Source organism: Tenrec ecaudatus, chromosome 11 (genome assembly GCF_050624435.1).
Source record: "Tenrec ecaudatus isolate mTenEca1 chromosome 11, mTenEca1.hap1, whole genome shotgun sequence".
In the NCBI taxonomy this organism is placed as follows: domain Eukaryota; kingdom Metazoa; phylum Chordata; class Mammalia; order Afrosoricida; family Tenrecidae; genus Tenrec; species Tenrec ecaudatus.
The window spans coordinates 8,399,073-8,413,817 of NC_134540.1; the positions used below are offsets into that span (position 1 = coordinate 8,399,073).

The window sequence follows — 14,745 nt, forward strand, 5'->3', positions numbered from 1 at the left end:
CTTGGGGAGACAAAGGGCAGCGTTTGCCCCAGGACAAGTGCAGAAGCTTTCAGGAAAGAGGGAGGACTGGGAGCAGGAAGCACGGGGCAGAGGTGGGATAGGCGGCGGTGCAGGAGCTGAAGGAGCGCGTGTATGAGCTGTTGGGTAGAACGTGCATTTCCTCTCTTCGCCCCGTTCACAATGGAGCTGCTTTTTTTAAAAGTAGGCACGAGAAACCCCATTAGTTTGTTTTCTTACCCATAGAAGGGGCTCAGGGAACATCAGGGTCCCTTCCTCAGAGAGCTAAGCATCTGCCCTTCCTCCCTGGTTGGGATACTCTTGGAAGGTGTCGGCCGGAGCCCTCGGATGAGTGCGTGTCCAGTACATCTCCAACCGGCTCGGTGCACGTCCTCGTTACCCGTGTGGGAGACACCAGTTTTCCCAAGCTCACATGAAAGGACAGCGGGGGCCCCTGCACGTGGGTCCAGGGCGCTGTGGTCTGATTGCTAACGTCCTGCCTGCGTCCCGGCCCTCCCAGGACTGCCACTTCACCATCCGCGGAGGCAGGCGGCAGGCGAACGGCGACTACCAGCTCCCGCTCGTGGTCCTGATGCTGAACCTGCCCCAGCCCTCCAGGGGCTCGCCCACCTTACTGACGCCGGGCATGATGGAGAACCTCTTCCACGAGATGGGCCACGCCATGCACTCCATGCTGGGGCGCACGCGCTACCAGCACGTCACCGGTGAGTCTGCCGTGTCCTCTGGGCTCTGAGCACCTTGGTAGCTCAGCGGGTCAAGGGTGGTTGCTGATGGCCCACCAGTCACTCCCCGGGAGGAAGAGCAGATCGCTGCTTCTGCGAAGATTCCAGCCCCGGAACCCCTACAGGGCAGTTCGACTGGGCCGCCCTCCCCCCTTTAAAAACAGCTTCCTTGGCATATAATGCGCATGTCATACAACTCAGTAGTTCCGTCGCATGCAGAGGATTGTGGGATCACCACCACAACCCGTCTCAGAACATTCTCTTCCCTCTTGTCCTCATTGCTATTGGCCGCCCACTATCCGCCCCAGCCTCCCCTGCCACACCTACCTCCTCCAGGTACCGCCTCTCTAGAGTGACCCCCTCCTGGGTTTCACATACAGGAGAGAGGAAAGAGACACCTGACAGGAGTCACGAAGTAAAACCGATGCGCCCCTCCGTGGAAGAGAATATGAAACGCTGGGATATCAGGGGGAGATCACCGACCCTGCCCTTGGCGTCGCTCTGCTGTGGAGGGGACGCGGGGCAGGGACCTCTGTGGTCACGCACCTCAGAGAGCCTCTGTGACTCCAGCATGCCCCTGTTCCCCGGGCACACGATCCCTCTGCTCTGGCCAGCAGCGCCCCCACAGGCATGCGGGAACCAGTCGTAGCTGCCCCTCTTTCCGTTGGTGCTCTTTTACACGGTGTCGTTTTTTCACGTGGAATTCAAGGAGCCCCGTGGTACAGCGAGGAAAGAGGACAGCCTGGAAACCCCTGTGGGGCAGCTGTGCTCTGTCCCACGGTGACTGCATGGCAACACGGCCCTGTGAAGTTTGTGGTGGGGCATGTGCACGTGTATGTGCACGTCTGCATCTGCTCAGTGCCTCGCACAGTTACTGGGACACCAAGTGAACACACACAGGCCTGACACAACCAGTGTGTTTACTGGAACCAGTGTGCTAGATGAGGCAGATGATGGCTTTTAGGATACTTTCTGCCCTGGTGGCACTGTCAGGTAAGCATTGGACTGCCAACTGTGAGGACGGTGGTTCAAGCCCATCAGCTGCTCCCAGGAAGACAGGTGTGGCTGACCGCCCTGTGAGGATTGCTAGTCTCACAAGCCTACACAGGGTCACTGTGAGTTGGGACCGACTCTTTGTCAGTGAGGTGAGCTTTGATTATTAGTAAGTGAACAGAACCCCTGCCTTTTCAGCTTGAAGATTCAGGGGGAAAGAATATCATACTTCAGAGATGATGCTAATGGTGTATGTGTGTGTGCACTTGCATATATGTATATATGCGTACATGTGAATATACACACAGCTATATATAGAGAGAGGGAAAGAGTGAGAGCCACAATTTTGTAAGTTTACTAGTGTCAGTTTATTTCATTTGCCTCCCAACAACCTTGTGAGGAGAGCATGCCAGATATAGCTGGATTTTATTATTAAGCTGGTGTGAGTGTGCGTGTGAGAAAGAGAGAGAGAGAGAGATTAAAGGATCTCAAACTAGGGTATTTCAGTGTCAGGTTTAACATTTTTTGTTTTACACAATGTTGCCTCGTTTTATTCACAGCCAATTAAAACACATAATAAATGATGTTTAAAAAGTATGATACGATATTTCAAAATTGATAATCTGCTAGGTTGTCTGTGCGGGTGTGTGAATGTGTGCCCACACATGTGGCGCTGATGTGTGTGTGGGTATGTGCGCACATGCTGATGTGTGTGTGTTGATGTGTGTGTGGGCATGTGCGCACATGCTGATGTGTGTGTGTGTGATGTGTGTGTGGGTATGTGCGCACATGCTGATGTGTGTGTGTTGATGTGTGTGTGGGCATGTGCGCACATGCTGATGTGTGTGTGTTGATGTGTGTGTGGGTATGTGCGACATGCTGATGTGTGTGTGTGTGATGTGTGTGTGGGTATGTGCGCACATGCTGATGTGTGTGTGTGTGATGTGTGTGTGGGTATGTGCGCACATGCTGATGTGTGTGTGTTGATGTGTGTGGGTCTGTGTGCACATGCTGATGTGCGGCGGTCGTATTGCATTTGATGACGTTACAGACTTTCCTCTTAGTTGTCACTTCTCTAAGCTCATTGCCCTAGATCAGGGGTCCTCAAACTTTTAAATCAGGGGCCAGTTCACCGTTGGAGGGCTGCACGATAGTTAAAAAATAACTATGAACAAATTCATATGCACACTGCACATATCTTATTTTGAAGTAAAAAAACAAATGGGGCAAAAACACCCGGTGGGCCGGATAAATGTCCTCGGCAGGCCGCATGTGGCCCCGCGGGCCGTAGTTTGAGGACCCCTGCCTTAGATGGTCAGCATTCAACCTCCCAGTCCACTGTTGGCACCCTCTGTTTATTAGTTTACTCCACACATACAGTACCCAGGGCCGGAGAAGCTATTTGGAAAGTCCGTAGGTGGCTGAGCTGTCTTGTAGAACATCACCAGGAAACGAGCCGGATTTGTTGCCACGAGCCGTCCGTCCCTAGTCTAGCACATCCCTGCTCTCTACGGCAGTCCTCACCGATCCTGCTACAAAAACAAGTCGATGTAGAATTAAGTCCTTCTTATCCAGGAGGATAAAAGGCATTTACTAGCGACGTTCAGTGAATTCAGTACAAATGTGAGCTGACTTGTCAGAAGAGTTTAATTTGCATTGCCCGTGTGGCCGGGAGCGCCACAGGCAGGTTTGTTTGCCGAAGGTGTGGACCATTGCTTTGTGGGGTGCTGTCTCCAGCTGCACAAACACTTGGTTTCACTTGCAATTTCAAGTCAAATACTGAGGGTTCTAGCAAACTTGCCTGCAAATCTGTACAGAAATTTTATAGAAGCAAAATACTGATTTAATCATCAGAAGTGCAAATAAAAGTTTAAAGGGGGCCCCCGCAAAGTACGAGAAGTCTGACTGGATTTTCTGTTTTCTCTACGTTACAGGGACCCGCTGCCCCACCGATTTCGCTGAGGTTCCCTCCATTCTCATGGAGTACTTCGCCAATGATTACCGAGTGGTCAGCCAGTTTGCCAGGCACTACCAAACCGGACAGGTAGGGGGACAGCGATACGATGGTGCCCTTTGGGTACCTAGTGGTCACGTGGCGGAGAAGATTCCGTGTGGATTCAACCCCCCAAATGTGAGACTGGTCTGGTCCTCACCTTCCCACTTCTCCATCATTTCTGACACCTACTGCCCACAAGGTGCATCTCTTCTTACTGCCCACACCCAGGACAGGCCTCACAGGTTGCACGGACACCAGACAGGTGAGTGACCAGCCTCACTTTCACTGTGACAACCTCCCAGTCTCTTCCTCCAGGCCCCCTGTCCCCTGCACCTTTGGGCTCTGTAATTTTCTGGCATTACTCATGACTGTGGATTTACTGCAGGCGGCAATGTCTCATAGACGTGCGCAGGACTGGCCAGGAAGCTCTCGCAGCCTCTGTATGCTGTGCTTTCACAGGCCAGGCCTGCGCGACCCGGCATGCCAGGCATCGGCAAAGTGCAGCTCACTGGCCATGCGCCGCTCTTTCTGGACGTGCGGGTGGCTCCGGAGTAAAACTACCCTCGTTTCATTGAAAGGATACCATTCAGATAATGGTGATTTCATTTCTGGCTCGGGAATAATTTTTACATCGTGTGAGGGACAGGATTGGCTCTTCCATCTCAAAAGTTTGCCGACCCCTGTGCTAGATCATGCGTCCTGAGGCTTAATGGCAGCAGCCTGCCAGGCGAGCCTGGTCTGGTCTGGCCAGCGCAGTCAGCACACCCGCATGGATCCATGGATCGTCAGGTGTGCCCTGAAAGGTCCAGGCCAAGGTGCCACAGTGACGCCTAGAGTCTTGGCTCAGCAACCGTGGACAAAGGCCTCCGTACTTTAGGGCAGCCTAAACCCTTCCCCCCACAGTACAGACCACTAATTTCACAGGGCAATTGGATTGACCCTTGAAAGCTCCAGCTCTCGGATGCTTCAGTCTCACGATGCCTTGGCACAAGTTTCTGAGGTCCTATCAAGCTTTTCGGTGTGCCAGGTTGTGTTTACCAACATCTACCATATTAGGAACTAAAATGGAAATGGAGAAAATATTTATTCATTCATTTCAAAACGATAAGTGGATTCTATGTTAATTAACACATTTTGATTGAAAATAACGACACCAAACTGAGACCTACAGCCATCAAATAACTTTCTATTTATAGTGACCTTATGTAGGGCCCACCGCTGGTCTGTCAGCGTGCCATACTGGTATTTCTAAGGCCAGCAGGGTCACCCAAAGTAAACAGGTTTCAGCGGAGCTTCCTGACCAAGAACAGACAAGAAAGACCCGGCTCCCACTTTGGAGGAAGAAGGCGTTGTAAACCTTATACATAGCTTTGAAGCACCGTCGAGTACGGAGAGCCTGAACAAAGGAAGCAGACTACGATCAGAGATACTGCTGGCTGCTGGGCCCCTCAGTCCGACGGCACTGGAAATGTGACTGACGAGGAGATGACTTCTTGGAGGGGAGTGGACCTTGGTGACGTGAGTCAGGTAAGGCCTGCGGGAGTGGAGCCTTCAGGGTCTTTGTTTGCTGATGGGCCTGACGCACAGTAAAGGGAAACAGCTGAAAAAAAATCTTCTAACTATTGGAACGTAGACTGTGCAAAGTATGATACAGGAGAATCGGATGGCGTCAAAAGAAAATGGAACACATAAGGATCAATATTCTAGGCATTAGTGAGCTGAGATGGACTGGGACTGGCCATTTTGAATCAGAACATCATATGACGTACAATGTCAGGAATAACACAATTGAGGAACGACATTCATTGTCAGAAAGGGTCTTGCTAAATCCATCATGAACTATGATGCTCAGTGATTGGTACCTCTGCCTTCAAAGCTATCCAATCAATACAGCTGTTATTCAACTTTATGCACCAACCACACAAGCTAGTGATGAAGAAATTGAAGAATTCTAATGATCAAGCATGCCATCAAGCTGCATTGATACTTACTGGTGCTTGGAATGCCAAAGTTGGAAACACAGTAAGGGTCAGTAGTTAGAAAATATGGACTTGGTGAGTGATAGAGAGATAAAGATAGCAAACGGTCATTAAGAAGACAGGAAAGAAAGAAAAGATCAGCGTGGATGTTAGAAGAGACGCTGATCTTGCCCTTAATTGTAGAGTCGCTAAAACAAAGAGAAGGAAGGATGGAGTCAGGAGCGCAATAGAACATTTCAGAGAAGACAGAGCCAAATATTATAAGAAAATGTGCAGGGACGTAGCATTAGAAACCCAAAGGAAAGAACATGCCCAGCATGTCTGAAACGGAAAGAACCCAAGAAGAAATTCAAGCCTCTGACTGCAATTTTGAAAGATTCCACAGGCAAAAGATTGAATGATGCAGGAAGCATCGAGAGAAGGTGGAAAGAAGACACAAAGTCACTGTACCCCAAAAGAACTAGTGGACAGCCCCCCATTTTAGGAGCTAGCATATGAGCAAGACCCGATGGTGCTGAAGGAAGGCGCCCAAACTGCATTTACTGCATTAGCCAGAAACAAGGCTCCAGGAATTGACGCAACACACACTGACATGTTCCAGAAAAACTGAAGGGGACTTGACGCACTCACTTGTCTGTGCCAGGAAATTTGGAAGAGAGGTACTTGGCTGGAAGAGATCCATGTTTGTGCCCTTTCCAAGGAATGGTGGCCCAACAGATGCTCAAACTATAGACTGATATCATTGCTGTCACACACAAGTAACCGTTTGCGTGTAATAAGCCAACAGCCATTGCAGTAAACATTGACCGGGAACTGCCAGAAGCTCAGGCTGGATTCGGAAGAGGACGTGGAACAAGGGATCTCATTGCTGATGTCAGATGGATCTTGGCTCAGAGCAGAGAATACCAGAAAGATGTTTGCTTGTGTTCATTGACTATGCAGACATTCGACTGTGTGGATCGTAGTAAACTGTAGATGGCCTTGAGAAGAATTGGGAATTCTAAAACACTTCACTGTGTTCGCTCAGAACTTGTACCCAGAGGAAATTGTGCAAACAGAACAAGGGCATAGTGCATGGTTTAAAATCAGGAAAGGTGAATTCCATGGTCGTGTCTTCTCACCATACTTATTCAGCCTGTATGCTAAGCAGGTCATCAGAGAAGCTGGGTCATATGAAGGAAGATGTATTAACAATCTGACACAACCTTGATTGCTGAACGTGAGAAGGAATCGAAGCACTTGCTGAGGAAGTTCAAGGATTGTAGCTTTCACTAGGGATTAGAACTCAATTTAAGGAAGACCAAAATCGTCGCAACTGGACTAATAGATAACAATATTGAAAAGGCGGAAGTTGTCAAGGATTTTATCTAACTTGGATCCACAGTCAATGCTCACGGAAGCATCAAAAGATGTACTGCATTAGGTAAATCTGCCGCACAAGACTTTTTTAGAGTCCTGAAGAACAAGGATGTTCCTTCGAGAACTGAGGTGTGCCTGACCCAAGCCAGGGTATCCTCCATTGCCTCATATGCATATGAAGGTTGGAGATGGAAGAAGACCGGAGAAGAATTGATCCATTCGGATTGTGGTGCTGAAGAACATTGAAAGTCACACGGCTGCTGAAGGGACAGATGGATCTGTTTGAAAAAAGTAAGGCGGGAGTGCTCATTGGAGACAAGGATGGCAAGACTTCGTCTTACGCATTTTGGACATATTGTCAGTAGAGACCAGTCCCTGGAGAAGGACAGCATGTTTGGTGAAGTGGAGGGGCAGCAAAACCGAGCAAGGCCCTTGACGAGACGGATGGACTTGGTGGCTGCACTAGAGGGCTCAGGCATGGGAACTATTGTGAGGATGGCACAGGGCCGTGCCGTGTTCCGCTCTGTTGTGCACGGGGTCACTGGGTGTTGGAGCGGTCTCCATGGCACCTATCAACAACTAACATCTACGGTTTCTGAGAGCAGACAGCCTTGTCTTACTCCCACCGCGCTGCTAGTGGGCTTGAACTGCTGACCTTGTGGTTAGCAGTCCATTTCCTAACCTATAGGACTATCAGGGCTCCTTGAAAATAACTTTATATTTTAGCACAGTGAGAAGAAGCTTGTCCTATGTTGTGTCTGTAATGTGTCTTAAGAGAAGCTAGCTAGATCACATAGCTCTTTTTTCCCCAACCCATTTTGGTACGTTGTGCTGAACTGCTGTCCCCTTGATTCTGACGCATAATGACCCCGTGTGTGAGGGTTTCCCTGAGCACATACCCTCACCGTTCTCTTGAAGAGCGACTGAGGGCTTTAACCTCCCGACCTTGCAGTTCACAGTTGGATGTGTAACTTAACAGCGCCCGCCCCCCCCCAACCTACACCGATATGGAGATGGAAGGGGGGGGGGATTTTAATAGCCAGTGCAGATATTCATGGGGGTTCTTCCCTGATACTCTGTTCAAACCCCAAAGTGGAGGCTCCTTAAAGCTCAGCATTTGGAATTGGGAGCCCAGCAGTAAGGCTTTCTTTCGTCCTCGGCTCTAAGGGAGCCCACTGGTCCGGCTTGCCTTTTGAGTGCCTTTTTCCACCCTTGAACACCATTGGCTAAGTGTTACAGATTTTCAGTGGACACATTTCATTATGTGATGTTTACTTTTAAAGGTCCAGTTCACTAAATGTCACTACCAATCTCGGCTGGAAATGCCTTTTGGTCTCCCACGTGATTGCATTCACCGTGGGAGAGGGTTTTCCAAACTCCTAGGCTTTGATAAAAATTCAGTCTTATCACTAGCTACAAATACAGGAGCGCTTCACGGAGTTCGTGGGAAATGGAACAGAAGCTAATGGAAAACTCCAGGAACCCTTTTGAAGCCTCCTCCTCTCATCATGTGTGTTTCTGCAAGTGGCAGGGTCGCTTCATTCTCATTTTTGAAATGTCTGCTGCACGCGCAGTCGAGTGGCCGTGGCTCGTCTGCTGGCCGCTCTTTCGAATACAAAGCACGCCCTGCGAGAGGAAAGCACCTGGTGTGTTCACGGGGCTCAGCCCCTCTCCGCAGGGTCTTCCCTCGGAGCCTCCTTCGCCCAGCAGAGACGTGTTGCATTTGCCGCTCATGTCATCGCCCGGAACACCAAAACGGCGTGTGCCCGAGGAATGAGGTGTAGTAAGACGAATGAGTTTACGGCTTCGTCAGGACGTTCCCCCTTTGTAATTTATCATCTTATTGGGGGCACCGACAGCTCTCGTCACAATCCATACGCACATCCATTGTATCAAGCGCATCTGTACCTGCATTGCCATCATCATCCTCAAAACATTTCCTTACTACTTGAGCCCTTGGTATCAGCTCCTCATCTTTCCCCGCCTTCCCTCCCCCATGTCAAGGGCATTCTTAGGTGAATTCAGCAACACGTTGTTTGGGGTTTAAACAGTGTGTGAGGGTGAAGGATATCGGCACTGCTGGGCTGCTGGGGGCCACTGCGTGGACGGGCGCCCTGGGACGCACCAGCGGCCTTTTCCACCCCGTCTTTGCCTCGCCAGGGCCAGTGTCCGTCCAAGAGTGAGGTGTCATGCCAGCTCAGTGTTAGTGCGAAGAGGTTCAACCGTGCAGACTTGCAGGAAACGTCTAAGGAGCCCCCACTGCTTGCGGAGCAGACTTTGAGAACTGCCTGTCGTAGACTGGGAATTATTGAGGTTTCAAAAAGTCTGAAATGACATGGTCTCTTAACTCCATTGCCCCAGAGACTTGCTGAAGCCCTCCCTACTTGCAGCAATGGTTCCGATGAAACGGGCATAAAAGAAATGAAGGCGTCTAGCCTAATAAATATTTATAAGGTGTCGGGCACTTTATAGGCGGTAGGATGCAAAGGAAAATGGCCTGGGCCCTATGTCAGGAAGCTCATGTTCTCAGGGGCCTAGGGGGACATGTGAACACTGGTTCTGATACGGGTGGTGAGGGCGTGGATGGTAGTAATCCGAGAGTACATGCTACCTGCAGCCTATTGGACTGTTTGCCAACAACCTATTCATCCATTTATGATGTCTATGGGTCTGAAAATTCCCTAATTTTGAGGTCATCTTTAAATCCGTGTTTCCCAAAGGAGCGATACCACCCCTCTGAGGGGCACTGGGATAGTCCCAGGGGGCTGAATTGTGGGCTCTAGCACAAAAGATTTTAATTGCCGGGGGCGCTGAGTAACTTATTATTTCTGTAAAGGAGGCGGTAGGCTGAACAAGTTTGTGAACCTATGATTTAAATAATTAATGCCTTGCCATTTAAAAGATTTTTTTTTTCAATTCTGTGAAATAAGTTGGCTCGAAATGAAAGATACAGTAAATTAGCTGTTCGTATCATCATCAGAGGGTTCCCTATCTGCATGCACTCTTTCTATTCTCCGGGAAAATAGATGGTTTACTCTTCCATCAGATCACGAGCTTCCCTCCTAGGCGCTACAGGGATACAATCCGATGCATCTTTGAGTTCCCCACAGTTAGCATGTCTGCCCCACCTTGAACAAACACTCAAAAGCAGTTGAATGAATGAATCAAATCAGAAAAAGAAGCATTCAAAAACCTTTATTTGTGACTCTTTTTCTGGTTCTGTCTCCAGATGCATAATATAACTTAGTCATTTATTTTCATCCATATGACTTTAATGAATCATGAGGGTAGCCATCAAAGTTTGTGGGGGAAATGATATTAATGGGATCTTCCCACAAACCTTTGATGCTCGCCTTTTTTTGTGGAAAAGCGGGTGAGTTTCTGGATAACTAATTTAAGTGAATTGTTGTGAGAATCTATACTTCCCGATACTAAAAGTGAGAAAATGGAAGTATTTGTGATCCAACTGACCATTTGTCATGGACATGCCCAGAATGAGCCTGGGTGACTTGGTAGCTCCAGCGCTTGCCTGCCAGCTCGAGGAGCCCTGATGGACGGCCCATCCTCAGTGATACCAGGAAACATTATTTTCTAACATGGAAAAACAAGAGCCCTCAATTATGTAAAGCCCCTGAAAATGATCTTAAGGGCTATCAGCCAATGAGGAAACATCTCTTCAGAAGCATTTATAAACATATGTTTGGGAAGAACAGTGAGAGTCCGCAATATTTGGGCCAAGACTTCCCCTCCCGTCCCATAGAAGCCAAGGAGCCTCTCCAGGTGATCCCAGCCAAGGACACATGGCTCCTGGTCACCTAGCTCCAGCCAGAGGGCCTTCTTCCTCAGTTGTCCCCAGCTACCTGCTGCCAAGGCTAAGTCCCGGAGTGTGCGATGGACAGGTGGGCAGTGTTGTTCTTCCCCTCAGCCCTCACTCACAGAGCAGAGCTCTCTGCCTTGGGTGAGGTGCCTTGAGAGTGCTGAGCCCTGATGCCCTTTACTGACCCAGGAGGAGGTGGTTCCACGACAAGACCTCAGGCTGCTGCCCTCCCCTCCTCCGAGACTCAGCTTCTAGGCCGAGGTGCCACTTAGAGGGAGGCCTAGCGTATGTCTGCCCCTTGCTCCGGAGCTGGGGGGTTTTGCCCTGGGGAAAGAAGCAGGCTGTACAATCAAAGTGAAGAAAGCAGAACCCGTGGCCTTTAAGTCCCTCCTGACTCTTGGCAGCCCCATGTGCTCCAGAGCAGAGCACCCTCAAAGGGTCTGTGCCTTGTTTGACAGTCTTCCTGCCAGGTCTTCCTTCTGCAGGACCCCTGCGTGGGCTGGGACCGCCATGCTTCGGCAGCCAGTCCAGCCACTTGTGCGGTGCAGGCTAGTTGGCCTCAACACAGCTCTTAGGCTCCTCCCAAAGAAATGGATCTCACTTGCAGCCAAGATGGAGAAGTGTGAACCTGACAGCGCTATGGAAGCAGTGGAGGCTGAGGGGAAGGGAATGGAGAGGAGCGTGCTGGATCTGATGAAGGGGCTGTGGCGACTGGGTAAGAGGAACCTTCCTCATCAGAACAGACTCCAGCCAGGGCATCCAGTACAATCACGGATAACAAATCAAAACTGGAGCAGATCTAAAATTTATAAAGAAGGGTGGACGGCAATGATAACCGGAATGTGAAAAATGACCGTCGATATCCCCTTAGAAGCTCATCCCCCTTGGGAGATGGTGCCCCGGCCTACTCACCTTGAGCTGGCAGTGCTCACCCCACGGGTTGTTAGTAAGTCTCCCTTCAGCCTGGTAGCACGGGCTTCCTCCATCCTCACTTCTCAGCGGCGTTTTGGCAGCGCTTCCTTTAAGGCACATTTGCTTGGTCTTTGTCCCTCCACCAGTACAATTCAAATGCACCAATTCTTCCCCTCTCTTTCTTCTGCTCTCTCCAGCTCTTGCTTGCCCACGAGGCACTTGAAAACAAGCTGGCTTCAGTCAGGCCTCAAGGTGCCTGCATCACTTTGCATGTGGGTTACTGTCCACAGTCCTGGCAGCAGCCTGCTTTACTGTATCCGGCCCCTTAAAGTGTCACTGGTTCCTCGTCTAATTCTTGTTCCAGTTATCGTTCTGCTACACATACCTGTTACAAACCCAGGTTTGTTTGCGTTTCACCGCGTCAACCATGAGTGAACCGATAAGAACCGGCTCCAAGCCCTGATTCAAACACTGATCCCAAACTGCTCCTTCAAAAGAGCCACAATTTGATTGGATCTATTTGTAGCACCAAATGCCCCAGGTCGTTGTCGGAAGCAATAATCAGTCTGCATGTAATCAGTTGAATTTAGCAGCCGAATGTGATCTAGGAGAGAAACGAGAGCCTTCCAATAGTAGTGTTCCCTTAGGGTGCTAGGGACATATCAAAAGCTGCACCCCCCTAAGGAGCAAGATCAGACACATTGTGTATGTGTGTGTGGGGAGGGCTGCAGGGGGACAGGGAAATAGACTTCAGTGAAATGATCCAACCAGCCCCTAAACAAATAAACCACGAGCAGAGACTCCAGGACCTAGTTGCTTCTGTACAGTCTAAAGTGTTCAGTTTTCACTGGAAAATGATGAGGCGTTCAAAGAAACGGCAACGTGTAACCCATACACCAGGACAGAAGCAGGCAACAGACATTACCTGTGAGAGTGCCCAGAGGCCAGTTTATCAGGAAAAGGCTTCTCAGTAACCATTATCAGTGGGCTTGCAGAACTAAAGGAGAGCAGTTTGGAAAGTACAGGAAGACATGGCGGCAGTGTTGAGTCAAACGGGGATTATCAATAGGAGATAGTTTTTAAAAGTAAAAATAGAATTTCTGATGTTGAAAAGTAGAAACACTTAAGAAAATTCACCAGAGGATACACCAGTCGATTTGGTCAGGCCTTGAAGAGAGATCAAGCTAAAGAAGAGTGATTAAAAAAAGAATGAAGACAGATGACTGGACCCCAGATGAATGTGGTCCGCCGGTAAGCACAGCAGCATGTGCATCATGGCAATACCAGAAGGAGAAGAGAGGCACAAGAAGGACAATATTTGAAGAAGTCACCACGGCAGGAACGCCCCCCACACGTATTGAAAAACAACCAACGCGTCCAGGAGCCTCAAGAGGCTCTGAGGTCAACGCAGAGAGACTCACAAATATAAACATCCTCATAAAAATGCTGGAGTCAGAGATGGAGATCATCTTGAGAGGAGCAAGAGAAAAATAGCTCCTCACTTCTCAAGGGCATCTCAAGGAGAGCAACAGCCGATGTCTCAGCAGAAATCATGAAAACCAGCAAGCTATGGTATGGCATATTCAGAGTGGTCACAAACGGAAAAAGAAACCCCAAATCCTGTCAACCACGAATCTTATATTCACCCAGAGCCGAAGGGGAAAAAAACAAACTTTCCCAGATAAATGAAAATGGATAGTTTGCAGAACTGCCTTACAAAGAATAGGAAAGGGGACCGCCCTTCAGGTCGAAAGCAAGAGACTGTAGATGGTCATTTAAATCTATATGAATAAAGAGCTTTAGTAAAGCCATTCTGTAACTATACTAGACACTGGTGCTGCATCTTGCGTATCCACTGAGGGAGAGCCGAGAATAAGACACCATCCCAGCATTCGAGGCCTTCAGTTCTCAGGGGACGAAGGCAGAGCTATAGAAAAGGCCTCTAGCCAGAGAGAAAAGGTCGTACAAAGCACAGGGCGATCTGAGAGAAGAGCTCCGTGGGTGACCAGGAGGTGAGTGTACCTAGAGCAGAGGACAGCAGGGTAGAGGAAAGATAAAGACGTGAGGATGGAAGGTTGCTCTGGTTCACACTGGAAATGTCGGCATATCATGAATAGAAGTTTAGACTTCACCTTGGGGTCAGCGAGAAATCATTAAAAGCTTTATGCAGGGAAGTGTCATGCTATGATTTTGATCTTTGCAAACGAAGCCTGATGGCGTGGGGACAATGGATTGGAGGAAATTTGATTGGACTTAAATCTTAATAGGGCCAGCAACGGCCAGGGCTTCCTTAAGAAGCAAGGCTGACCGTGGCTGCGGGACCTATGCTTGGGGAGCCTCCCAACGCCCCTCCTTGTGGGAGAGTATTTGTGCAGGAGCTGTGGAGGACGCGTTCCCGGCCTCCGAGCCCAGCTCCTTGAGAGACCTCTCTGGCCCTGGCTCCGGCTGACTGTCCTTGGTTCCAGAATTTCTCCCCACCCAGTCTCTGCCCTGGCTCTGCCCCACCCAGCTCGCCTGCTGGCACCCCTATGTTGCTGCATTGCTATTCCCCCCACATGGTTTACGACTGCTTCTCACTGCCGGACCTCCTCTAGGGATTGTGTCCACTCCTTGGGGCCAGTGACGCCTGGACAACTCCGCCTCCACCCAGTTTCTCATCGGCCGTCAGCAACCTGCTGACCTGCACTCCACCTTCCTCCACTCGGCCTTTCTCAGTCTTGAGCAGGAGCCCAGGTGAAGGTATTTGCCAAGGGATGGTGAGGGCCCAGAAGCAGAACTGGCGTGTGAAAGACTGGATGGAAGGACCTCGAGGCTGGTTAGATGTCAGCCATGAGAGGGAGGCAGCCCACACACGGAGATTCTTTCTGTAAACGGGATTCCGGAAGAAGGTCAAGTTTAACAGAAACAATGCGGAGTTACTTTCTTGGGCACGTCGGTTAATGTCATCAC

At 49.7% G+C, this 14,745-nt stretch overlaps 1 protein-coding gene across 1 annotated transcript in view; it reads left to right on the forward strand.

Annotated features, from left to right (window-relative positions):
- MIPEP (mitochondrial intermediate peptidase) overlaps positions 1 to 14,745 on the forward strand; it is a 127,349-nt gene that overhangs the window by 37,472 nt on the left and 75,132 nt on the right. Inside the window, exons 13-14 of the mRNA XM_075562822.1 lie at positions 518 to 722; positions 3,668 to 3,777. Of these exons, the coding sequence (XP_075418937.1) occupies positions 518 to 722; positions 3,668 to 3,777 (315 nt within the window). The remainder of the gene's footprint in view (positions 1 to 517; positions 723 to 3,667; positions 3,778 to 14,745) is intronic.